At 47.5% G+C, this 26,988-nt stretch overlaps 1 protein-coding gene across 1 annotated transcript; it reads right to left on the bottom strand.

Annotated features, from left to right (window-relative positions):
- Nucleotides 1–26,290, bottom strand: LOC120839541 (boophilin-G2-like). Its single transcript, XM_040209843.1, has 4 exons — nucleotides 26,236–26,290; nucleotides 19,299–19,466; nucleotides 14,194–14,397; nucleotides 1–158 (listed from the first exon to the last, which is right to left on the bottom strand). The coding sequence occupies exons 1-4, from the start codon at nucleotides 26,288–26,290 to the stop codon at nucleotides 1–3; spliced, it is 585 nt and encodes a 194-aa protein (XP_040065777.1).
- Nucleotides 26,291–26,988: the final 698 nt, after the last annotated feature.

Here is a 26,988-nt window from a genome sequence, read left to right as displayed (position 1 = left end):
TCAGCACTCAGGCGGGGGAGTCATCGTAGCTGGCGTAGTTGGCGTAGTTGGCGTAGTTGGCGTAGCTGACTCAGGCGGGGGAGTCGTCTCAGCTGGCGTAGCTGGCGTAGCCGTCGTAGTTGGCCTAGCTGGCGTAGTTGACGTAGTTGGCATGGCTACTGGAATATAAAAACGTGGGCGGTGAAATAGAACATCAGAGTTTATCGTAAATACTACTGATATTGAAATTTAAGAAGGAAACCTAAGAGCAGAAAACTATTTTAACCGAAATAACGCTATGACCTCAGTTTTAAACGTTAGCTTTAATATTTTCACCAGAATCATGATAATTGAATTGTCCAAACTAATTTCTTATGCAAATTTTGTACGACATATTTTGATTGTCTTTTTATATAAATTTCGAGTTATAAAAAGAAATGACGATCGATGTTTCGGAAGAAAAGCAAAACCAAAGATGCTTGTTGCTGGCTATATGATATGGCGTCGGAATATTGTCAAGAAAGACACAAGATGAGGCAAGAAAAAAAAAATGAACTTAAGATTTATTAGGGCGAGCTTGTGCCAGAAATAATCAAATAAAAGTCGTTTACAATTTTCTGTAATGCCGAATTAGAGCTCAGCTTTTGAGGAGTAGGAGGGGAAGGTACAGAGGGAAGGGTCACGTGTGACGTCACGAACGTCACGAAATTAAAGTTTTCCCGCTAAATTTAGCGGAAACATTTTCCTCTAACTTTAGCGGAAATATTTACCGCCAAAATTAGCGGGAAAACTTTTCACTCGTGACGTCACACGTGACATCACTTGTGACGTCATTATAAGAAATGGCCCACAATACAACACGCGGTAACGCCGACGGCGACGGCAATGCCGCTCAATCCGGAAACGGATGCCTAAATGCACGACCACATTGGCGTCGCGGAGGCCTGCGGCGCGACGGTCGGTGCTGCCCATAGAGATTATACATACTAACTCTAGAGGAAAAGGTCCGCCATTTTCTCATACATTCTGGCTGCCGCAAGCGGCGGATCATGGAGGCAGACCCTCGGGGTCCCAAACACGGTTACATCATCAGAGCAGTTTCGTGAACTTCAACAATCCACGAACTTACCGGTGGAAAGATATTCGCGTTCCTTTCGAAGCTTTCTTTTTGCATAGCGCGCAGATGTACGGCCTCGCGTTAACGCTAAACTAAACCATATACCCGGCCTCGCGGCTTCGCCGGTGGGGCGCGGGTGGGCGCGGTTGAGGAATACGAAACTGCGCAACCACCAGATTTCCGAGATTTCGACAGAAGGGAAGTTAATGCAGCGTAATGACTTTATTGCTTTTTATAAACGTTAGAATAGCTCAGAATTTAGTTTACAACGTTAAATTATCACTGTTTATATTGCTGAGAGTTTTCACTCTTTGCGTTTACCATGGCAACGTTGCTTTCTTTCTCTCGTGTTCTGTCGCTCTCTTTTGCGATCGTTCACTCGGGACCCCGGGTGTCGGCGCACGGGATTTGCCACTCCTCCTCACCCACCTTTACCCTCCTGGTGCTGCCGTCTGTTGATCGAAACCAGTTTTCGGCTTCAACGGCGCGACGCACGGCGCCACAGAGTCAACCGCTCCCTGCGCGGTTCAGAGCTCGGTGCCGCACGCCGCAGAAGAGAGGAGCCAATGGGAGGTGGCGTAGATAGTGACGTCGCGATGCCATGGCAACGCTCAAGCCGGTCCTTGGCGCGTCTTTCACGTTCCGAAGGACCGGTTTCGTGTCGTCTGATATATACCTATTTCCCCCCGATGCCTTCCGCAACGGAGCGGTTCCTTGAAACTGTGCGACTGTTTCCCTTTTTATATGACAAGACGCAGCCAGACTACCTAGCTAATGACGCTAAGAACAACCGCTGAGAAATTATAGCAGAGGAATTCGGAATTGCAAGTGAGTTTCGCCGTGGCACTTGTTGAATGTCGTCTGTGTTGTGACGGATGTTGTGTTGATTTTGTGACACTTTCGAAAGTAGCCTTCATCTCTGCGCGCCATCGGGGCAGCAATGCGCTGACCTGTACTTCGGTGTTTCGGTAGAACCAAGGAGGTAACCTCCTTGGGTAGAACCAACTCGGCCGGACCCAAAACCTGCGTCTCCTTCCCTTCAGAGCGCGGCGACGTCGCAAGATCAACGAGCAGGATAGGATAATCACATTCACGTTGATCATCAGGTCATTGTGGACTCCTACCATGTAGGTAGCGAGTGCGGTTTCGATGTTAATATATGCGAAAGGTGAGAGCCGAAACGGAAGGATCTAACGAAGAGCAGACGACGAAAGAGCGGGAAATCCGACGGGAGGCGCGATCGCGAGATCCAGTGCTGTCACGTGACGCCCGCAAAACGGAGGCCAATGTGGACTCCTCGCGTTGGGACGCCGGACGGTGGTGCCGCCCGGCGGCGCCGCCCGGTGGCGCCGTTCACGCTATAGTCAGTTACAGGTTAAGAAAGTAGCGGCAAATGCCCCTCAAAGGGAATCAGATATCCCTCCGCCACCTCCGCATCCAATGGCGTCCCACCGTTTCCTTGACGTCGCGGCCAACGCGCGAGGAGGGTCTTGCCTTTCTGTACATATTTGCTTTATTTTTCGACTTTGACTTAGCATTGTGGAAGCCACGAGAGGGAGATTAGAGCTCTCCCCCACCGACGGAAACAAAGACGACTTTCGGGGATTAGCTTCCCCCCCGATGGATACAAAGGCTGCTTTCAGGGGCTTGGTTCCCTCTCCGATGAATACAAAGGTCGCTTTCTTAAAAAGTGGGATCGGAGACAAGTGGGAATCCATTGAAGCGGGACAAGGAGCGTTTCAAGTGAACTCTTCTTTCGACTGCGGAGAGATTTGACACGGGCGCATCACACTTGTGGGAGGAGCTTCTCCTACCTTCTTGACTTGTAACCGACTATAGTGTGGTCGGGCCTTAAAGGGCAACTCCGCTTAATTTCAAAAATTTTGAGATAGTGGCCGATTTTGCTTTTTGAAGCACTCAAAAACAATCCCCAATCCTTTGTTTCGCGAAAAATAAAATATTTTTCGTGTAATTTTACTCTAACCATGATCACAAACCGAAACCGAAACGGTGGCAAAGCCGGACAACATTGTATATTCGGCATCACTAAGCATGTACACCCACGTGATATACAAGGGAAGAAGGAGCTCCCTTCTTATCAGGATCCTCCTTTGTGCCTCCTGGATTAGCACAGGCGTCGCTATTCTCCTCCCAGAAGATTATAGAAGATTAACCTGTCACTCAAAATTCTTACAAAAGCAGCTTCCCTCTCCTCCTTTTACTTGGTGTTCAAAAGTATGGGATGTAACACAAGCCGCGCTCAACGAGGCGATCGGCTTATCAGTAGTATCAATAGTCGAGCGCCGGGCCGGCCGAGCGCGTCACTCACGTCTTTCACGGCGCTGGCACCACCCGTGCTCTCCCCAAAAAAGAAAACAAAATTGAAAATAAAAAAAAAAAGAAGCTGTACATGTTTGATGACGTCGCGGACGTGCCGGGAGAAGGAATTTGGAGGAAGCGGAAATGCAGCCGGGCAGTGTTGTCTGGCCCGCACGTCTCATCCAAAACCAGCGGATTCGTGCCTGTCAAACTTTGACAGCGATTTCAATGAACTTCTAGGGGGAATTCCGTCGTAATATTTGCCATGGGGGTTTTGTAGATGATAACAAAGAGAACTGTATAGTTTTGCACTACTGGAAAAGAAGCGGAGTTGCCCTTTAAAGGGGTAGTGAAACGAAATCTTAGCGCCGATCTTGTTGCATAAATATGGGCTAGGGACACGGCACCACCTCGGAAATATAAATATTGCGCTGGAAAACACAGGAGAACTAATTTTAAACATAATTAAACGATCTCAAATTCTCATCTGGTGGATGGGGGAAGTTCTCGTGACATCACTTGTGCCAAAATAGCAGCGCCGTTCTGCGGCAATACGGCGTGCCGGCAGAATTCGCCTAGGCCTGAACGCGTTTGCAAAGCCTTGGCGGAGAAAGCCAAAGCGTAGTTGGCCACAGTGAGCTCGTTCTCGTTGCGGCTCTTTGCACGACACGGCCCGAGCATGCTTCTGGCACGGCCGGTATTAGTTGCTGCGAGTCGCGAGCTGCAAGCCGACGTTAAAAAGGATATGTTTGAACCACGACCCAGAGTGGGTCGTGGTTTGAACTACGAGGGTGTCAGCAAGAGCCACGCAAATGCCAAATACCTGTTCACACTCGGAGCGGACACGCGCGTTTGATCGAAGTGCTGGATTCGCTCTGTTAGACCGCGTTTCGGTAAGCGCTTCTGGACCGATCTTTTACGATTGCAACTCGATACTGACATGACACTCGGCAAAGAAAGGTTAGACCGACATCGCGTAGCTCCCACGAACTGCTATAGCTCGACACTGACGTAGCGTCGAGTCAGAATAAAAATGGCATACTAATAACAGAGTGTACATACCGAGTTGCCAAGGTAATCCGTATGGCGTTTATTTGAGTTCTATATCACACAAAACAAGGAGATAGAATCAATGAGAGTCCCTTTTCGACGACAGCGTTCGTCACCGCTGTCTCGGAAAACAAGGAGATCGAGATGACAAGGGGAAAATATTGACCTCTGAAATTTAGTTCAGGGATCAAACTACTCATCCGGTAAGGGTCCACAAGGGTCGCGCGGGCATATTCCATTCAGCAGGCCAGCCGGTCATGGACAGACGGTCTTGGCCAAGGACCGCCGGAGCAACGGTATGGTGGCCACCATAGCAACGGTGCGCCGAGTCGGTGTTGCTGCTAGGCCTACTATATTCTGCCGAGCTCGCTCGGTCGGCAGAATCGTGGCTGTTGTAGCTCTTCTCGTGTGTTTGTGGATCCTGCGTTCTTTATCGTCGTGGTCTGTTTTAAGTACTCCTTCCTTTTTTCTTGCTGGTTGAAGTCGGGACCCACGAGAAGAGCACGAAGAAAAATAAATGTCCGTTGGTGGCCGATACCAAGTAACTGAGCGACGCTGTCGGCCTTGTTGATTTGATCGTAAAAAGTGCGTAAGACAGCTTCGGAGCTGTCGTAGGATTCTATCGTAACCTGCGCAAAGGTTACGACAATTTCGTTTCAAGAGCACGGGTTTTCTCTCAAATTTGTCGTGCGCACTTTTTTCGTCGTGAATTCGCTTTGAGAATCCGGCCTCAGAGCTGGTTTTGTCAGTGCTGCCGTGGTTGCCGACTTGCCGTGGTCCCGTGGTGCAGCGTGCGTGCAGCCCTTGCATATCTCAAACGGCCACGTTGTCACAGGTCGTAAATCGTCGACGCGCCACCAAGTGGCAACGCTCGTAACCACAACATTCACGCCGTAGCCTTTCCCGACCGGCGCAAGTGACGTCACGAATGCGCCCAATATCCCAAGACGCATCGCGCTCTCCGATGGCCGATTTTTGAGCGCGCGCCCAATCGGGCCCATCAGGGTGAAAAATATAGCCATCCGTTCAAAATACAAACGCGCGATTGTGATTTATGAATATCATTGATCATATTGAACCTATTTCTGACCATAATAAGTGTATTTCAAGTTTCGCTTCAGTATCTCTTTAATGCCTCGTTCACATTTTCGAACCGGCGGCCAGATCCGCTAGAATTCTGACGCACGGCGACGAAAGCAGGCAGAATTCCCGGCGAAAGCAAGATCGCTCTGGGACCAATTTCGAACGCCGGAAAAAAGGTTTCTCTCGCCGCAAGTTAATAAGAACGCACGGGCGAAGTGGCGCTTGTTGACGTCACATCCCCGCTGACGAGCTGACGACGACGGCGACGAGACACGCGCCGGCAAGGAGGAGGTTTGGCAGCTCTCATCAGCTCTCGTCTGTTCGGGAAACTGCGAGACGCTCGCGCCGCGCACTGCGCAGGCGGCAACAAATGTGAGCGGACCGATCTTTCTTTCGGCGACCGAATGCAGTCGGCGTCGAGTAGCTCTTTCACAAGTGTGAACGAGCCATGAGAGCTGCGCTATAAAAAGAACAACACACTTAGAGAAAGCACCAAGGGGAGGAAGTGACCGACAATAAAGAAAAAAAAGAAACAAAAAGGAGGAAGTGGCCGAATGGGCTAACGCGTCTTAGCCGTGGAGCGAAAGCTTGCAATAAGAGCCTCCTGGGTTCGATCCCCACCGCCCCCGCCCGTGTCGATCTGGATCAGTTTCGTATACCGGAACGCGTTCGTGTGATCACTACTGCGTGATACGTGTTAATAACCCCCGGTTAGTGGCTGACTGCACTGGCTAAATTTCTCATCTGCAGCTAAGAGACCGATTACCCGTTGAGGCACATCTCCATCAAGGCTGTATAAACATACAGAGCAAAGCAATTTTTTTTTCGAGAAAGCACCAGAGAGCGTCGACGGCGGCATCAGCTAGCTACAATGCGTCGGCGCAACAACTCACTATCGCTAGAGAGAATCAGAATCAGCGAATGAATCAGAAATACGACACTCGGCTCTTTATCTACAATGTTCGTCATCTCGAATATTCGACCGACTCAGAATGTTCGGGAAAGAGCTGTGGCGAAACTGACCATGCAAGGTCAATCTGGCCTCTTTATCTTTTACGCTCGGGATAAGAGTATACAATAATCTTCTAGATTAACGGAGAAGCGTATCTTCTCTATCATATGCGTGGCATTACTCCCCCCTTTAAAAAGCACATCGCCCCAATCACGGTGGCCCCGGTGCAAAACAGGACAACACAATATAAGGGTAAGCTGAGAAGAGCCCTCTAGAACACGAAACGTCTGCAGTCCTACTGAGAGTAGAACGGCTTGAGTCGAACGACGTGGAACACCTCGAGTCGTGATCGGCCTCGTGATGATGTTAGCACCCAGTCCGGCACCCCTTCGTAGTTGAGCTACCCGAGGCAACGAAGTGTCTTGTACGGTCAGAAGCACCGTTTCAGCAATTTTTCGCTGTGGCCGCAGCGACGAATAGGTGTCGCAAAAAACACACCCTGTCTCCGGGCAGGAAATGAGCACTCGACGACGAAACTTGTAGCAGCCAGCGTCGACACGCTGCTGGTCTTGAATTCCGAGTCGGTCGAGCTGGCTGACTTGTTCGGCCTGTTGAGCCGTCTCCCTGGGAGTCGTCAGTCCAATCGTCAGCTGGCTCGTGGGGCAGCATCGCTTCCAGCATGGTCGTTACTTTCCGACCAAGTACCAGCTGGAAAGGTGTAACTCCAGTGGTCTCTTGAACTGCCGTGTTGTAAACAAACGTGACGTAAGGCAAGGCCTCGTCCCACGTTTTGTGCTCCACGTCGACGTACAACATGGCGATCATGTCGCCGATGGTCTTGTTTAGCCGTTCCGTCAGCCCGTTCGTCAGCGGATGGTCAACCGCAGTTCGACGATAGCTGGTGTGGCCGAGCCGGAGGATCTCTTGAGTTAGCTGGGGCAAAAACGACGACCCTCGATCTGTGATCAGTACTTCAGGAGCGCAGTGGCTGAGGAGGATCGATTCAACGGAGAACTTGGCGACTCCCACTGCGGTACCCGATGGAAGGGAAGGGCTTTGGTCTCGACATACTCGTGAGGTAATCGGTCGCGACGATGATCCACCAGCGTTCTTGCGTTGATGGCGGGAACGTTCGAAGCAAAACCATTCCTACCTGCTGGAAGGACGCAGTCCGGAGAGTGATTGGCTGCAGGAGTCCTGCCGGCTTCGTTGGTAGTTTCTTGCGTCGTTAGCACTTGCAGCACGATCGAACGTAGAGGTGGGCAGTCTTCGGGAGCTTGTGCCAGTTGTATTTTTTTCGAATCCGTGCAAGTGTTCTGCTCTAGCCCAGGTGACCTGGCGTCAGATCGTCGAGGCACGCTTGGAAGACGTCCCCTTGAAGACTCACAGGAATAACCAGCTGTCACGTCTAGATGATGACGCCGAAGTTGTCTTTGTACTGTACACTTTCTTGAACAGCGAAGGTTGTCATGCCTCGTGCGAACGCACATGGAACTACACTACCTCGTCCCCCCAGATGCTCGATGAGTGCACGCAGCTCAGGATCGCCTAGTTGAAGTACTGCCAGGCTGTTCACGGTTACCACAACGACAAAAAGACGTCGTTGTCGTCCCTATTGTTGGTGCTCTCAGACGACAACTCGACGGGTGCCCTCGACAAACGATTGGCGTCGCTGTGCTTGCGGCCGGACTTCAAGACCACACTCATGTCGAACTCTTTAAGTCAAAGACGCCACCGCGAGAGCCTTCCTGATGGATTCTTCAGGTTTGCAAGCCGACAAAGCGAGTGGGGGTCTATGACCGTTCGAAACGGGCTTCCGTACAAGTGTATATATGGGTGGAACTTGCCTATCGCCCAGACGACTGCAAGGCATTCGTTTTCGGTCGTTGAGTAATTGCTTTCTGCCTTGGAGAGCGTCCGACTGGCGTAGGCAATTACTATTTCTGTGCCGCCCTACAGTAGGACGAGCATCGCGCCTAGTCCGGCATTACTTGCGTCGTTGTGAATTTCGGTAGCTGCAAATTGGTTGAAATGGCAAAAATCGGAGGCGTCTGAAGTCTTCGTTTGAGCTCCTCGAAGGCTCACTGTTATTCTTTTTGCCCAGTCGAACTTTATGGCATCCTTCGTAGGGTATGTCAGAGGCGCGGAACGTGTTGCGAAGTCCCGAACGAAGCGTCTATACTAGGTGCAAAGCCCGAGAAATCTTTTTGTTCGTTGGGCGGGAAAACTCGGCTATGGCGGACGCATGCGCAGGGTCAGGCCGTACACCTTCGCTACTCGCGACATGACCTAGAAAATTCAGTTCGACATAGGCGAACCTGCACTTGGTCGGCTTAAGTGGATGTCCGGCGGTCTTGATGGCTTGAAGCACGGCCCGAAATTGCCAAAAGGGTTCGTCAAAGTCGATTAAAAATATCACGACCTTGTCGAGGGACACGAAACACCCTAGTAAAAAAAGCCCAGCCAGCGCGCTGAAATATTACCGGTGCTCTGCATAGTCCGAAGAGCATTACTTTAAATTCGTACAGTCCGTCCGCCGTAACGAACTGTCTTCTCGCGATCTCGATCGTTGGCTTCAATCTGCCACTAGCCGCTCTTAAGTCTATTGACGAAAAGTATGGGGCGTGGCGCAGCCGATCTAGGGGGTCGTCGATTCGGAGAAGCGAGTAGACATCTTTCTTCGTCACGGCATTTAGTCAAAGGTAGTCCACGCAAAACCTCAATGCTCCGTCCTTCCTCTTTACAAGGACACTGGTAACGCCCATGAACTACTTGAAGTTAGGACAATCTCGTTGTCAAGCATTTCGTGGTCCTCTTCTTGTATCGCCTCCCTCTTAAAAAGACCCGTTTCGGCAACTGATGAGAAACGGCAGTGCGTCGTCGTTAGTAGGGAGTTTTAGTAGACCGTGTTTCCCGCTCCGCTAGCCCTCCGCTACGAAGAAACCGCCACTGCGCCTGCGCGCCGATGGCCTCGGCTGTAGAGTTCCGGGTAGCGGAGGGGCTTAGCGGAGCGGGAAACACGGTCTACTAAAACTCGCTAGTAACGATACGGTTCTTTGCTAACGTCATTTGTCGCACCCTTGATGACTTCGCGAAGCACTTGCAATACTCGTTGAGAAGTTCAACTAGCCGTCCACGTTCTGAAGCGGACAGCTTGGTGTCGACGTCGAACCGCAAAGGCGGCGTGCTGTTAGATTGTGACGGCGCAGGTTTCTTGAAGATTGAAGTAATTGCGGCTGACGCTTGAAGGTGTTCGACTTCGACCATGGCAGTACCCTTGTTGGGTGCTGCGACTCCCATTGAACGTTCGTCAAGAGAATAGTTATACGTCCTTCTTAGAAATCCGCAGTGCCCCGTGCGACGCCAATTCCTCTTCCCATGTGCACTGTAACGCTGCCTTCCAGAAGAGCTACCCCGCAGGCGACTGCATTGGTCCCGACGTGCACGAGGACACTCGACAGCGGCGGCAGGTTCACGTGGCTCGCAATTACTCGGACGGCAGCTGGCGTCGTTTTGGACCCATCCGGAGGTAGGGCCGGTTTTCGCGACGTCATTCTGTTACCTACAAGGTAGATCACAGCATCATATTGACACAGGAGGTCCCTGCCAAGGATGACGTCTCTCGCACAGTCCCGAAGGACGACGAACTTGACTGGACAGTTCTCCCCGTGAATTTCGACACGAGCAGTTCACCTCCCAACAGGCGTGATGAAGGGCCCTTCGCCGGTTCGTATCTGCGGCCTGTTCCTCGGTGTCGTGACCTCGCGAAGCTGTCGAGGGAGTTTCCCACTCAGAACGAAGTAATCTGCTTCGGTGTCCAGGAGCGCCGCCGCGTCGTGGCCTTCGATGACAACGTTGAGCTTGTTAGACACCGATGCGGAATCGGGCCCTCCAACGTTCTTGGAGGATCTTTGCGAAGGTTGTCCTCGGCAGCTTGTGGGAGCCACTGGTTTCCCTCCCCCGAGAAGGCGTAAGCCGAGGACGCTCCGGGCGAAGCTGTTTGACTTCGAGCCCGGTCGCTCTGTATCGTGTCGGAGAGACTACGTCACCATGCTGACCCACTCTCTCTCACTCCTCCACGCGTCTCCCCGATTTCGGGGGAACAGCGACATCGCGCGGGGGAGAGCCGGACCTGCCCTCCGAGTGGACGGCCGTGTGGTCGGGGAGTCCTCGATTGGACTCCGGGCAACGGGTCGAGTCGCGGCGTGAGCTCGTCCAACCGGCGATGACTCCACGCTAGTGATTTCCCAGGCTCTGACAGTCGCCCGTGCCGGCGTTCCCACTACCTGTGGACGCCGACTTTGAGCGCCGGACCGATCTCCGGACGTGAAAGGTTCGTGATCTGCCCTCCTTTTGATCCCACAAGCTCCACCTCCAGGGGTTGCCGCGCTTAGTTTCCTCGGCGAGGGGCGAGGGGCGACAGGCTTACACGGTAGGGCCTATGCATTTGCGAAGCTGGACGTCGTGGTAGGGGCGCCTAGGACCCACTTCGAGGCGCAGGCATCGAAGAGGGTGGACGTCGTAGGCAGTCGTGGACCTCCCAAGGTCGCTCACTGTAGCGTGGGAGCGGGTCGTCAGGGTGGAAGCAGCGAAGTCCTAGCTGCCGACACGGGCAACGGCGATAGACGTTGTCGGCTTCCCCGCAGTGGTAGCACAGCGGGCGTCGGTCAGATGTGCGCCTCACGTCCGTCTTTCTTGGCGCCGAGGGTTCGGCTCGGGCTCGAAGGTACGGGGCTTGTTCACCAGTGCGCCGAGCGTAATTCGGAGTGGGGGCTTCCCGTTGGGGGTGCGCCGGGTGCTGGTACTGGCGGGTTGCTGGCGGCTGTCATCGGGCCAAGGCGGCGTGGCTCAGGATCGGTTCCTCGGGCGCCGCGACGCTGATGGCGGCTTCCGGTTGGAGCGCCCGTTGAATCTTCTCTCAGATGATTTCGGTGACTGATAGCGAACCGGGGCGTTCGGCATTCGGCAGCAATTTTTTTAGCTCGTCCCGAATGACACTGCGGATCGTCTTTCGGATACCCGCGAGGTTGGAACCAACATCGAGGCTAGAGAGCGCAGGAACAGCTACGTTGAGCAGTCGCTTATGAACGACACGGGCTTGAGGGCCCGCTCGATGTTATTCGCCTCCTTTAAGAAACCATCAATGGTTGCAGGCAGGTTTCGCACACGGCAACCAACAATTGTCTCTTTGACACCATGCGTAAGGATCTTCAGTTTATTTTCCTCCGCTGCCTAAGGGTCGGGGAGTGCACTCACATGGGGGGCGTCTTCAACGTAGCTGGCGATGCTTTCGTGGGGGACCTCGTGTCCTCGTTCGTAGGAGGTCCGGGGCTCTCTCCCGACGGTGCTGACTGGCGAACGACCCGCTGAAGCTCTCTTTTCAGCTGGTCCCATGATGTAATCGAGATTTCATGATTCTCGAACCAGTGCTGCGCCGTTTCCTGGAGGGCAAAGTAGACGTTCTGAAGGCATTGGTCACGCGTCCACCCATTGTGCCGGGCCATTCGCTTGTACTGGTTGATCCAGTCCTCTATATCTTCGTATACGTCGCCGTGGAAAGTCATTGGAGTTTGGGGGGCGACAGGCTTGTTAACAAAGGGGAAGGCAGCGGCGGCAGTTTGCGACGATTGGTTGCTCATCGCCGACTTCGTCGACCGAAGGTTCTTCTCCGGCAGTAGACCAAATTGCAGAGTCAAGCCTTGAACAGGGCGGCTTCCTCGGGTCTCGGTAATCTCCACGGACGGTCTTCTTGAGCCAGGGACTGGGCTTCCGCCGCGAGGCCTGGAAGGGGTACGCTTCATGGGCTGCGTTACCCCGCACCTCCAACAGAAATGTTACAAGTGAGAGACGAGGCGACAGGAGAAAACGAAATGAAGAAAAAATTTACGGGAGTTGAACTTGTACCAGGAACGAAAAAGGACAACACACGTCGTAAAAGCCGCAGGCAGTGTCGACGGCGGCGGCAGCAAGCGACCGCGCGTTGTGTAAAATCTGGTTATCGTGAAGGAGAAACAGTGAATGAACCGGCAATAGGGCGCGCGGCTCTTTATTTACTATGCTCGTAATCTCGAATATTCGACGCCGAATGTTTGGGAAAAAACTAGGGGCTGAGTGACTAGGCCAGATCATTCTGGCCTCCTTATCTTCTCGCTCGGAGTAAGTGTATACACGAATCTTCTAAATGAACGGAGCCTCATATCCTCTCGATCAAGCACGCTGCAATATTTCACTTTTTCCGGTTCTGTCGTGATTTTCTCCGGTTATGTTGGCAAAAAGTAATGAAGGTATAATATACTAAAGTATGTATATATTATTTTATGAATGCAGCCCTTTGACTGCCGTAATAATATAGCACATCCGGGGTTCCCTTTAATCAATAGAATTTTAAGAGGAGGTTAAGTGGTGCGCTTAGTAATGCAGCTTAATTATTTTATTTTATTTTAGTAATAAAAGAATTAGAGGTACCGTGCACGACACACCTAGCACAAACGAGCGCTCGCCCATAATTTTTGTTTTGTAACTGAATTGCTGCCAAACACTTGCAGTGTGGTGAAATATGTCTCTGTAGACATCAACCTGGCCAATCGAATGTTGTTGCAAATACTCTAAATATGATCAAAATAAAATGCTTACAGTATCTTGTTTGTGCTAACCGTGTCACACTGTGTACCATCGTAAGAGTTAGCTTAAGATATGTGCAGTTACTACTGTCCAGTTTTAAAAGTTTTGTTTTCTTTTAATTTCCTAATATAATGAAAATGTTTAGGAAGCACGACAGCATCCCTATAGAGACCAACCTTTGGCATAATAATGTTTTTCCTAATGCGTTAGATAATGCCAAAGTACGTTTCTTTTTAAGCTTCCATGGCTTTTTTTCTGGCTCGCCACCTAACTGCCAAAGTGTTGAACTTGTGCCAAAGTTACCACGTATCAACCGAAAAACCAGCAGTGAAGTTTTACGCTGGCATTTGTTCGGCAATTTAGGCTCAAAGTTGCCACATAACAAAACGAATAACTAGACCTTTAGGCCTAACGCTTGCACTTGTTTGGCGATTTAAGCCCGAAGATGCGAGATAACAGTCAAACTACTATCAGGGAAGCCTAACTTTGGCACATGTACTGGCGAAGTATGGCGAAGGTACAAAAGACTTGAAAAAGAAGGCCAATTTTGTCACTGCCTTTGTTTCATCGAGCTTTCTAAGGCCCTAAATTCTTAGACAAAAACAAAATTTTGGCCCCAAGTGCTGTGCTATCTGAGGGTGGCTTAATTGACTGTTTATAGGGAATAATGTTAACGTAACGTTTGTAGTAAATTAAAAAAAAATAAAAGCATAAATTTTGATTTTTTTTTTTTAATACTCAGTGACTGTTGCGCCGCTACCTGATACCAGAAAGAGGAAAGGAAAAATACACCTGATGAGTTAGTCTTGAAAAACAATATCCGTGCGGTTTTGTATTTTTGACTAAATCAACACCAGCTTTATTGGTCTCTGAGCTTACTATGTGCAAGAACAATGAAGCAAGTATAATATTTCGTGCGATTTCTTGAATGTAATCTTTTCGTAATTAAGAAACATCTTATTTTTATGCTGCGCCATATACACTCTAATATACCGTTGCGGCTATTTAAGAGATGGGTCAGCATTAATGAGTGTTAATATGTACTTGTTTGATACCCACATTAAAGACTTACCTGTTTGGCATACCATGCAATCTTGTTTCGTAGGAAAGTTATTTCTGTTGCCACTACAACGATGCCACATAAACTTATGACAATCGGAGTCGGTGCTGTTGAAGTACCACCGGGAAACTGCTTTTTTTGGCCTTCCTTTCTTTTTATGTTCGCACATTCCCCTGTTCAAGTCCATCCGACAGTCCTGGGCGGTTATAATTTCCTCTGTAAATAGAAATGAGTGTTAATATGTTTCTAGATTGTTTGCTCACATTCACTTAAGATATAATCATGTTGTGAATAACATAGCTGATAAAAATTAATCAATATTCTGAGTTTTAAGGCATTGATCGCTCTGATTGCTTTGTTAAATTATTTTTCAAAAAATCAACAAAAATATATATCCCAGCGCGTTTCAATAATCTTGCACGACATTTTTGTGGAGCTCATTGAAATAGAACACAAAATCTCTTTGCCCCCCCCCCCCCCTTTTTTTTTCTAAAGTAAAAAGTACAACGCAAGTTAATTCCGTTCCTCTTTTTTATGTCGGCATCAATTTTTCTTTGTCTTCAACTTTATTACCTTCCCCCTGCATGATGCTTGACAAGTTTCGTAGCTTCAGCATGCATCCAGAAGAAGTAATTTTTTAACGCCACCATGCCCCCAGCGCTTCGAACTTACATCCATGCATTATTACCGGAAGCACCATATCAGAAGATTTTAACGAAGCAGAAATGGACTATAAACTCGGAAATATAGAAAAAACTGAACTGCTGCAACCATTTGTTGAGTTCCCTTAACCACGTGGTAAGAAACTTTTCTGTGTTTATTAAGGGGTTCAGAAAATTAATACCAGCGCACTTACGAAAATTGAAAATTGTTGAGATGCAACTTTGCCGAATGCGCCAATAACTAAAGCTATATCTTTCCAAAGGGTTTTAAGAGAGCCTGATATCACTATCTATCTCACTGTTCTAACCTCCAGTTATTCTAGCTGTGTTAAGATGCAACCACCAAATATCAAGGACAACTACCTTTAGCCGATTGTCGGAAAGGGTTAAGCGGAGCAATTATTAAATGCAAAACTACAAAATAATAATTTTTTGTTTATTAAGACTGAATAGAGTCGGAAAGTGTATTTAAAAATGTTTTAAAAAGATACTGAATCGAAACTTTAAAATATACCTGTCACGTTCAGAAATAAAGTAAACATGTACAACTCTATCTCTTAATGACAATCACACGCTTGTATTTCGAACGGATAGCTAGGTATATTTTTGTTCGAAAGGACCGATTCCACCGAGCGCTCGAAGGTCAACCATTGGGAAGCGCGATACATCCCAGAAGACGTGACGTCAACTTAGTCCGGTACGGGAAAAGCTGCTTGGGGCTTGTGTTGTTATGAGCTCCGTCACTTGGAGTCGTAAATGCGTTTTAACCTGGCCGTTTCAGTTGGCCTTCCCCGCACCCCGTAGGAGTTGAATAGGCCGGGAGAGAAGGAAAATCAGGTTAGACAGGGCCTCCGCACACGCAGCTTTCAATCGTTCTCCCGCCGAGCGGCGCTGCTTTTAAGTTTAGAATGGCCTAACGACATTCACTTTATTCCTTTTGAATAAGGTTTTCGTGTCTTTTCGAGCAAAAATTGGTTTCACCTTGGTGTGGAAAGAATGTGGTTGACATTTCGACAATAAAATAGGTGCTAAGAATTCCCCTTGCAGTATTCCTTCAATATCTTCTCATTCCAAGCCTTACGCACATCCATTAGTGTGACCGTTAAACGGAAACACGGCTGAGTTCCGAAGATTTAGATACTATGAGAGATCTCGATTTAAGAAACCGAAGTAAAAGACACAACGTCATTTGCTTGGCGAAAAACAAACTCGGCAGTCGTCGTTCATCGCACCGCACCGTCGCGCTGCTACTGCAATACGCAGTCGCATTCCACAGATGACAAGGAAAAGTTTGACTCGTTGACGTGGAAGGATCGCAAAGCTGGCTTCGGAGTCGGGATCCACGGGAAGAAGGAACACGTGTCCCGCAAACGCACGCCTGCACACGCCCCGGGAGGCAGACGAGCCGACGCGCCGACGCATCACCCCTAGCAACAAGTTTGCGGGGAGAAAACATAGTTCGCTGGTTTTGGAGCGATAATTGCGGACTATGTTTTCCGCACCACAATCAGTTTATGTTTTTCTCAAGCTCTAATTTACAACAAGCTTAAAAAGTGTTGCAATATTAGCGTTCGCATTGACCGCGAAATGCAGCATTTCCATTGGTCAAGTTTTAGCGATGGGCAGGGAATGGGGGATTGTCTTCCAAGAGAAAATAGTCCCGATATATTTCTTCTGCCATCTGCTTAATAAACGGTTTTGTAATCTAAAACTTTGTATACATATTAACTTGCACCTATTACGCAATATAACAACGTAAACAGACGATCGCAGAAAGCTCCGGAGGGCCGCTTTAAGGCAACCTGCCCGTGCGCGGTTGAGGCCTCGCCGTTCCTCGCCGCAGGAAAAAGGAGCCAATGAGGGGTGGCGCAGATAGTGACGTTAAGATGCCATGGTAACGCGCAAGCCGCTTTGCCGCGCATATTTCACGTTGCAAAGGAGCATAGCGTTGTTTCGTTTCGTCTGCTATGCCTATGTTCCCCAATGCCCTTCCCAACGGAGCGGTTTCTCGAAACCGTGCGTCTGTTTCCCTTTTTATATGACAAGAAGCAGCCAGACTACCTAGATAAGGACGCCAAAAACTACCGCAAGGAAATTATCGGAGATGAATTTGGCATAACAGTTAATTTTTTTCCGGATCGTTTTAGAAACATTGACACAGAACTACCTCCTAATACTTGACGTGTGGTCTTCCTAGGCTGTACTGAAAAGTACTGCACTGTTTTTTCAAGAACAAAAAATAAGCGGGGTAGCCACATAAGGAACTAAGGTGGTATATGTTTTTGGAAAAAGACATGTTCTGTTCTGGGTTTTGGGACAAAGAAGAAATGCAAAGTTTGCGTTAGGCAGGACGGAACGCGCTTTCTTATCCTGACCGTAATGAAAAATTTAACTCTGAATGCCACTTGTTCTGCATGTTATGGGGGTTTATATGATGGAGCCTAGTAAGCATTGCGCTTTAAAGCAGCACCGCATGTCTTGTATTATGTTAATTTATGCAGAACTACATAGGAAACGTTTAGTAAAATGCTGAACTGATTTTATAGGGGTGCATAAATTTTAACTGCATCAACGCCATGCTCAGTTGTCGGTGAAATGTTTTGGGCGGCTCTGAATGAATGCGTTGTATCGGTATCTACGTCCTGGGCCAAAACAAAACGTTTTGACTTCTTCGAAGGCTCATAAAGGTGGTTTGAGACGTCGCGTTCTTAATGAAAAAGACGTGGTAATTCCAACGCCTTAATTGAGTTCAGTTTGCTTTCGTTATTTTGAATTCGTTTGATTCACCTAACAGATTTAATACCTACACGCGTTCATTCAAGAAAAAATAAGGTTTTCGTTTAAGAGAGCTCTAAGTTGGTTATTTCTGCAAGAACACTGATGAGTATACTTTGTTTTTGCTAATTCCAATTTCAGGATAACTGAAAAAGATGTGCGTAGCAGGATTGTTGCCAACTTAAGAAATGAAATATTTGTAACAAACCGGGGTCAGCGTAACCTAATCATCTTAAAATGTAAATCTTAACATCGCTCCCGAATTTTTCAGGTCTCATGACGATTTACAAAAAAGTGTAGCACATAAAGCAGCGTGTCAAAAATAGGTAAAACATATGCAGCTTGCTATTGGAGGGCGCAGACTTTTAAAAATACGGATAAGAAAAAACAATTACGAAAGATCTACATATATTAGGCGACATCAGGACACACATTAAACATAATAATGTGTTGACTAATCACTTAAATAGGACAAATGAACCTTTTTTAATATTTTTTCTAATCAGTACATTTCAATCAGAAATATATAGCCCTTCCTCAAGGTAATATCAGTGGATACGTAAAACACAGGCGTGCTTATCCTATTCAGAAGCAATTTTAAGCTGTTAAAGTTAACATTTGTAAGCTCAGGATACCAGTGGCATGATACCCTCGGGTCACACAATAAAACGTACCGCATAGCTTTTCTAAAGTTCAAAGCTGGGCTAGTTGGTATAGAGTATACATAATGCAGGTAAAACATCACAGAACGACAAAGAGACGAACGAAGGAACAAACAGGACGGAACAGCGCCTGTCCCGTCCTTTTTGTTCCTTCCTTCTTTTTCGTTCTGCGCTGTTATACCTGCATTATGTATACACATGGTTTTTCTTTTTTCGTTTGCACTTTTAGGGTTTTTGTCGGACTTTTATCCCTTAAATGAGGTATGGCGGACTTGAGAAGGTTTAACTTCGTATATGAATATCGCGGAACGACGTGTTTGTGTCAGACTTAATGTGGAATGTTGCTTGTTGACCTCTACACCTTCGAATCTCTAATTAAAATCTGCAGGCCAAGAAGAATGTTGAAATATTTAGGTCTATAATTTTATCAGAAAAGTTTTATAATTGTGACGTCCCCATTTATGTTCTGACGTCTTTTGCGGTGAATAACGTTGTCCTCAATATATAGTATTGTTTGAAGGGATCTTATCGGGCTATTTGTTTGGTGGGAACAGCTCTAGAGGTCGTAGGACCACGAGGAGTAAACACACAGACAGGGCGCTGTTTCGTTTGACCAGACCCCATTACATCTTCACACACAGCTCCCTGTCCGTGTGAAGTTTCCTCGTCCTGGTCTACTAGCACTGTTCCCACCAGACAACTATGCACCGCCAACTAGCCCAACTGCATGCCTATCGAGCTATTTCTCATTTAAATTAGAGTATCTAAGATGAGAGAGAAACTAATGAGATAGAAGCGTTAAATACTAATGAATCTTGCGTTCTACACCAAGTATTCAGTCATTAAAAATTCAGGAAATGAGTTCTTTTATTCGTATTTTATCATAACATGTGTGAAAAATTTTGCGATAGTTTTGTGTCTATGCAGACTATTGCACTTTCTAGCGCTCTATTTCTTCGACTCTCGTTGGTCGTGCTTAGGTTGGACAATCGATGTATATTTTATATCTCAAACTTACCCATTTCGCAAGCCTGTTGACAGTCTTGGAATGTTGAAAATGTATTATCTTTCCCTCCACAGAAACTTGATGTAGACCTCTCACATCTTCCGATTAGATTATTGAAATGCCAATCTTTTTGGCGACGGGTACATGATGTCGTCATTAAATTACATTTGGTTGCCTCCACTGGAATATGTATTCGACGAGTTTTAGCGTCGTACATTTTGTCATAATCATTACAGAGTTTGGAAATTCATGATACAAACTTTTATTCGCTAAAAGTAATTCATTGATTCACTTAAATAGTAACCTACTTATCTTTTTATCACGAATGACATAAGGTAGGTCTAACCTTGCGTTCAATAAAAAAAAAGTATCGTGCTTTCTTAGTATTTCTAACGCCTTTGTTCAAATACATAGACAATTACTACAATCACTTTGTACACTGGACCGTGGAACATGATGTTCGTCATGTTTTTGTATACTGTGTTCTATCATCGCTGAAACAGTCAGACACAAAAGACCTTAGTGACGCGCTCTTTACGCTGCTTGATTAGTTTCATAACTTTTAATACCTCGTAGCATCGGCTGGTCCTGGACTTAGGCTGAGCAGGGGTATGCGAATAGTGCTTAGAATCGAATAGTGCAGCGTCACCCATAGCTTCAACAACGAAAAAGAGAGCCGTCGTCGTCGTGTCGTGGTGGTCTTCGAACTGGAAAGGCTATCGATGACGCAGCGCTATTCGATTCGAACAACTATTCGCACACCTCTAAAATCTTTCAGACTCCGCGAATGCGTCTACGGCTCATGACACAGCAATTTTTGCCTGAGTCAGAAGCGACGAAAAGTTTTAGAGCTTGGCGTTAGGCGGCAATTTAATTTCACTCAGTTTTGACGCCGGTTTAGCAATCAATGGCCCAAGGTATAGTATCTCACGACTTCTTTTCTTTTTTTTTTCTTTTTGCAGTACGTTCTTTTAGAATTTTGAGAGGGGTGTGAATGTATGTACATTACTAGTTTACGGGCCTCAGTACATGGTGACGACGTGCTTTATGATTGACCGTTGCAAATTCGTGACAGGATCGTACGCAACCCGAAGCAATCAGCAGATGGTTCCTTTTTTTACGAAAGAACGATTTTTGTCATATTTATAAATGTCGTTTCAGCTTAAGACCAGACGCAACCGACGCTCCGATCTAATTGAACATATCAAGCAGCCTCAAAAGCGCAAATCACTGGACATTACTGTTTGCGACTGGTTCAGCGATGATTGAAACATGCCAAACACCATGATGGTGCCTTTTTGAGGCTCTCTCAGTGGTCCCATCAGCTCGTCGCATCGGCTACGTCTGCACTTCAGCTTAAAGGAAATATTGCATGCGTGACGGCTCTTCTCAGTGGTATCTGCGGCGATGTGAGTCAAAAGGAAGCAAGCTGTAAGTGATGCCGCACCTTGCTTTTGAATATGCAGAGTCGAACCGCAGGTGTGTATAAAGAAGTCGCTGGAATCTTTTTTATCTGTTCTGGTACCCCCTGATCACTAAGATAAATGTAATTTTGGGTATTATTCCGTATGTTACTTTATAAAATAACACATGCAGTTTCAACACGTGCTGAGGGTGTAATAGATCATGAATTCACGATAGAGAGTAGTTTTCGTTTTTATTTTATAGCTGACAAACTTTGTGTAAGACCACCATTGCATGCGTAACTCTGTAGAACGTCGAAATAATATTTTGACTTGAATAAACAAAATCATTCAACCTTACTGTGCGTATGTATGCTCTTACACACGTAAATAAGAGTTTCAGACTAAATTCTTGTGATGCTTAACGAACTGCGTCATTTGATAGCTCCCCATACAACTTTACATTTGTTTATAATCTACCGAGTGACCCAAATAAAGGCCAGGCTCTTTAAATCCACTGCAGAATTCTATTTCTTAACCTATCGCACTACAATTTTGTGCAGCGTTGCCCAGAAATGGAGCTTTTTTTTTTCTTTTTTCTTGTAAAATTTTTAAAGGGCGAGCTTACCTGAGGAAATGGTAAAAAAAGAAAAAGGCTTAACTTCTATGGTAATCCAATGAAGCCACCGGTCTTCAATCAATAGGCGTCGTATTGTTTCAAGACGGGTAGCTTCGCTGCGTTTCCATTGGAGTTAAGCCTTTTTCTTTCTTTACTTTTTCCTCAGGTATATTCGCTCTTTGCAAAATTTTAGAAAAAAAAAAAAAAAAAAAAGCACAATCCGTGGGCAACATTGCACAAAATCGTAGTGCGATAGGTTAAGGAACCGAATTTTGCTGTCGATTAAAAGGGCCTGGCCGCTATTTTGGACACCCGGTATTGCGGCTTCAAATAATCAATAGGAGAAAGAAAAAAAAAAACACTCATAGCAGTGGCTTACGTGCTCTGGCTTATTTTTGTATGCGGCGAGCAAGTCATGTGCTTCTTGTGCAGGAATTCCGGTGACGTCAGAACGACACCGAGCTCTGAGTGGCTTTGATTGATAGTAGGTAGATTTCAAGGCTAGATGCCTTAAGGTCTACTCACTATTTGTTTTTAATCATCCAATAAGAGCTCAGCGATATGGCATCATCGCAACCCTTCTGCATGAAGCAAACGAACTGGAGCTCGCATTGTAATCAGTGAGCTTAAAATTTGCATGTGAAGTGATTTTAATGTTATAAAACAAAACAAAACAAAAACGAAACTCCCGCACCGGGACATTGCTTTTTTCGCGAGAAAAAAAGCGAGCAAGCCGAAACGTCAAACCCGCAGTGCACGTCACAGCTTAGGCCTCCTTGTAGTTTCTTTGGTATACCCGTTGGCAAAGCTTAGAGACAGGCAAAAGTCAAGGTGCATCACCGTAACGTAAGAGGGCGCCACCGTTATTGTCATAGGATTGATTTCTTTATATTTCCGACCCCCCGTTATTCGCTAAAACGTCGATTCGCTCAAATGTCGCTGTTCACTGAAACGTCATTCGGTCATGTGATATGGACCCGTCAAACTTTACCTCTTCCCTTCGAGATCTTGGGAAGCGACAAGGCGACAGAAATAGATTACTGCAGTGCGACGCATCAAGTGTGTGAATTTTACAGAAACAGTTGGGGGGGGGGGGGGGGGGGGGAACTGAACGAAAATATCTGCGCATGCTTGGAAAGTAGTCTGACGAACTCGTTTTGCAGACTAGTCGGCACAATAACATATTTACACAAGTTGTATTGCGAACCACATAGACAGCCACATAGGGAAATACGGTAGGAACAATCGGGCCCATTGTGTCTTCGCTGTGTCGTCGAGAATCGGGTGATGAGGTCTTCAAGCGAAAGGCCCGTCGGCCCGTTCTCGCACTCCTAATGCCTTTCCGCACGCGCGGTCGCAACCAAAGCCTTCCAAACCTGCGAGTTTTCAAATTGTGCATTTTCGTTGCAGAAAGTTTTGCCTGTTTCAGCAACCAAATTTAATGCTGAGCCTGGTAACAAATGTGACGGCGTGCAGAAAGCAGGATGCTAAAGTTTTTCTTTAGAAAAAGCTCGTGCGAAGCGTAAATATCCTTCTTACACGTACCGTTTGTTGCCTGCCGCCTTTTAGAGCGCAGCTCTTAGGCGTCCATTTCCGGCCTGAGCGGCGTCGCCGTCGCCGTCGGCGTAACCGCGCGGTGCATTATGGGTAAATTTTTCCGAAGGGACCCGAGGACTCCCGAAGGAACCCGAGGTCGTCCCGAAGGAACTCGAGGTCCTTCGGAAGGACCTCGGGTCCTTTCGGGAGGACCTCGGGTTTCTTCGGTAGGACCTCGGGAGGACCTCGGGTTTCTGCGGGAGGACCTCGGGTTTCTTCGGGAGTTGCATGCAACAAATTGCATGCAACTGGCAGTCAACGAGTTGCATGCAACCTGTTGCATGCAATCAAGGTTGCATGCAATTCAGGTTGCATGCAACCTTATGGCGTCATTGTCATCCGCATCGTCATCGTCATCAGTGATCTCACTGATGACGTAATCAAATCGTCATCGTCAATGTCACGTGACCCCCGAGGTCACATGACCCTACTGAGGTCACGTGACCCCCTGGAGTCACGTAAACCCCATGAGGTCACGTGACCCCCTGAGGTCACGTGGCCCCCTGAGTTCACGTGATTCTCCTGAGGTCACGTGACCCTCTGAGGTTCCGTGACCTCCCTCCCCCGAGATCACGTGACCCCCTTGACGTCACCTGACCTCCCATGAGGTCACGTGACCATAAGGAGTCACCTGTCCCTCAGTACGCTTCCATCCTGTTCCTCAAGAGCTGCGCTCCAACCAGCGTTACAGGGAATTGTAAACGGCTTTTATTTTTACACAAGGGTTTGCAATGGTGTGTACAGTTCTCTAGCATGCAGAGTTTGGTTCTAATTACCCAAATTTTATTTTAGTGTGTGTGGGCGTCAGGAGGAGAGGACGGCCGAGCGAGGCCGAGCGAGGCGCGAGCGGTGGCCAGCCGGCGAGGAAAGAGGAAGAGCGTGCTGCACGAGGCTGCAGGGCCGAGCAGGGACGATAGAGCCGTTCTGGCAGGGCCCATGGCAATCCCCGGGAGCATTCCACCAGCGAGGTTCGGATCAGGACTGGCGGAAACGCGAGCCCTGGCCATACCGGCCTGGGCTATGACGATCCCGGAGTGGCTCCGCAGCGAGGCCCTGGCTGTGATAGCCCGGAACAGCTAGCCTACGCAGCGTTGGCGTACGGGAAGGACGATCCGCAGGTCTGGACACGAACTCCGACTGCGAGTTCAGAACGACGGGCGACAACTATAGGGTCGGCGGGTCCAGACTGGCGGCTCTCGAAGACGGGCAACCGGGTAGTACAGTAAACCGATGCGCTGCCTTCTCGTTGTGTTGTGTCACTTCCTGGGAGACGAGCGAAGCACATACCGATCGGGCGCTGATTATTATATAGTGGTGAAAACAACTCAAACTCTAGAATATATGCTCTAAACACTTCGACCTGTCAAGGCTCCCGATGGTCTTAAAAAAACCGCGTAAAAGTACCAGAGACACGGCGCGCACGTACACACGAGGACTGCTGAAATCGGGGTCGCCGCCGCTCGCCACGGCCCGACGGGCAAACTGGCCGCCCCAGTAACACACGCCTCCGATCGTGGCACTGAATGCAGCACTTTCGTGGCGCCGCCTGGCCATTGCCGGCTAGCTATGGGCGCTGCGGCGCTCGCGGGCACGCAGCGCCATGTGGTGGCCCTTCCTTGAAACTGACGCACAGCGGTTAATGGGAGCCTCGTCCTTTCAAACTATGGCGCGCACAAGCCAATGGGACCTAAGGCGAAATGAATCAGATTTCGGTTTCACGTGGAGAAAGTTTAGGTGCCGTTTGACGCGGCTTTAAAACTGATGACGTCGGCTCGTTTTATAAGACAATTAATGCTTTCGCATTAAAAACTTGCCCTCAATAGGCTACCAAACGGCGCCCAGTGATAGCCGCGGAATAGGTCAGATTGTAACACGTTATTTCGTTTATGTTTGGTTATGGATGTTGAGAGACGGAATTTACAATCGATGAAGCTTTACAATTTCAACAGGAGTCATTAGGTCGAAATCACTAGACCGGTTGTCACATGCTTTTTGGGACATTGCACTGTAACATCTGCAACATCTCGATAGTTCGGACAATTTAATTGTGGCCACGCCTTTCTGATAGACGACGGGAGATCTTGTAGACCATCAACGGTTGTAACTGAAGAAAATATCGCTGCTCAGGGAAGTTTCCTTAGAAAGGACACTCGATTGAGTGAAAAGGCTATCGAGGAGACCCGGGAGATTAGTTTGGCAAGTTTTCGAAGATTCTTCACAATTACGCTCGTGTGAGAAAGGTTTAATATCGATGGGTGACACATTTTGACGGAAGCTGAAAATATTGCTAGGGTAGAATGCTGTCAAGAAATACCACGGAGATTCCAAATTTGCAATCCTACCTACGTCAAAACAGTTTACAACCATTAAATGCGTCAAAAACATGACAGAAATATTAATGGGCAACCAAACCTGTATATACAAATATGATATCGGAAGACATCTTTCGTCATTCGTTTGGGTCTTTTGTGGCGAGACTCCACCTTCCAAAATCAAGGTCTAGAAGTGTCGGAAAGCAAATGGTGGCAACCTTTTTCTCAACCATTGAACACGTGGTCACGGTTGCTCTTGAAAACCGGAGAACATTAACTGAACAACGGTATTCCATATTTTTCTTCCAGCAGTTCCTCCCAAATTCAAGAGAGGGGGCCAATAACTGGCTCAAAAGAAACCATTTTGCATCCTAACGATGCATTAGCCCAATCTGCAACGTGAGATTAAACTTCCTTGAAGACGCACAGTGTCAATCACCCTACAATACAGATGTGATTCCGCAATACATTTTCTAGTTCTTGGTGGCGAAAGTAAACCTATATGCACTTTTAAACCACTGAAGTTGCAGCTCCTGCCCACCAAGAGCACTTAACTGCAATGGACAATACCTGGTGGCACCAGTGATCCCGGGATCGCGTGATAGGGTGGGTCGTTTTGTGCAGTGTCGGGGTTAATGCTCAGAAAATATATAATAGTTGGAAGAAGAATATCTTTAAAAAGTGACGATTGTCTCAACTTTTTTTTTTTTTTTTTTTTTTTGTAATTCTCGAATAGCCATGTAGCGCCGCACGGTTTTATTTTTTTGTAAGCTTGGGTAGTTTTAGCAAAACGCAACAGTTATCTAATGTTGGTTGTGAGAAATTCAGATTGAAAATGAAGCAACAACACGGTTGTATTTCTTTTCCAAGTTTGTCACTTTGTAGTTTTTAGTGCATAGCCATGTAGAACATTATAACGGTATTCTGTTCAGAATCGAGGGAGGCTGGCGCCGCATTCGACAAGTAACGCGAAACAAAGTCCATTGTGATGGCTATGTGAACACGCCGGCTTAACTTACCTCCATATACGATGCAGATATGAAAAAGTAGCAGGATAAGCTTAATTCCAGACATTTGTAAAGATAAGTAGTGGAGACCACGAATTTCGGTTAATGCGCTTTGATTGCTGGCTTACAACAGGCTGAACTTCGAAAGACACTAACGCCTTTCCCCCTTTGCTTTTTATTTAACTCGGACTCTGGATCTACGGAATAATGGTGCGTATGTTTTCCAACGGAAATAGGCTTTAGTTCTGACTTTTCGGCTATGAAGAGCATGGTTTAACCTTTAAAATAACTTCTGACCTTCTGAAACACTCTGCGTTTTGACCTATGAGTCCCCAGCCGTTACATACGTCAAAAACAGAAAGCGGTATTGCAGCGGTAATAAACGTTCTCGGAAAAAAGAAAAAAGTAATTGTTTCAGATAGTATCACATTTCTGGCTAACCATGGCTTCTCTAGTGGCTATAATATCCGTTGTTTGTACATCCTTAGCACGACACACGTTGTATCAGGCACACTGTATTTCAGTTCATAGATGACAGTGGTTCTGAAATGGGCGTCCGCGGACCCTTTTGGGTCCGCGAAGGCATTTCGGGGGTCCGCGCAGCCCAGCCTCATCAGTCAAGCCTAGCAATAAAAGTTATCTTTCCTCATATTGAGAAGCAACGTTCCAATTTTCGGGCGAGGTTTCTCGTGTGTATGCCAATAAGAAAAGTCTACACCACACTAGCCCTTAGTTATCCATTTAATGATTTGCTATCACAATTAA

This window comes from Ixodes scapularis, unplaced genomic scaffold (assembly GCF_016920785.2).
Source record: "Ixodes scapularis isolate PalLabHiFi unplaced genomic scaffold, ASM1692078v2 PGA_scaffold10__122_contigs__length_95168666, whole genome shotgun sequence".
Lineage (NCBI taxonomy): Eukaryota > Metazoa > Arthropoda > Arachnida > Ixodida > Ixodidae > Ixodes > Ixodes scapularis.
The sequence above is the reverse complement of the archived record's forward strand: the minus strand, read 5'-3'. Positions and strand labels throughout refer to the sequence as shown.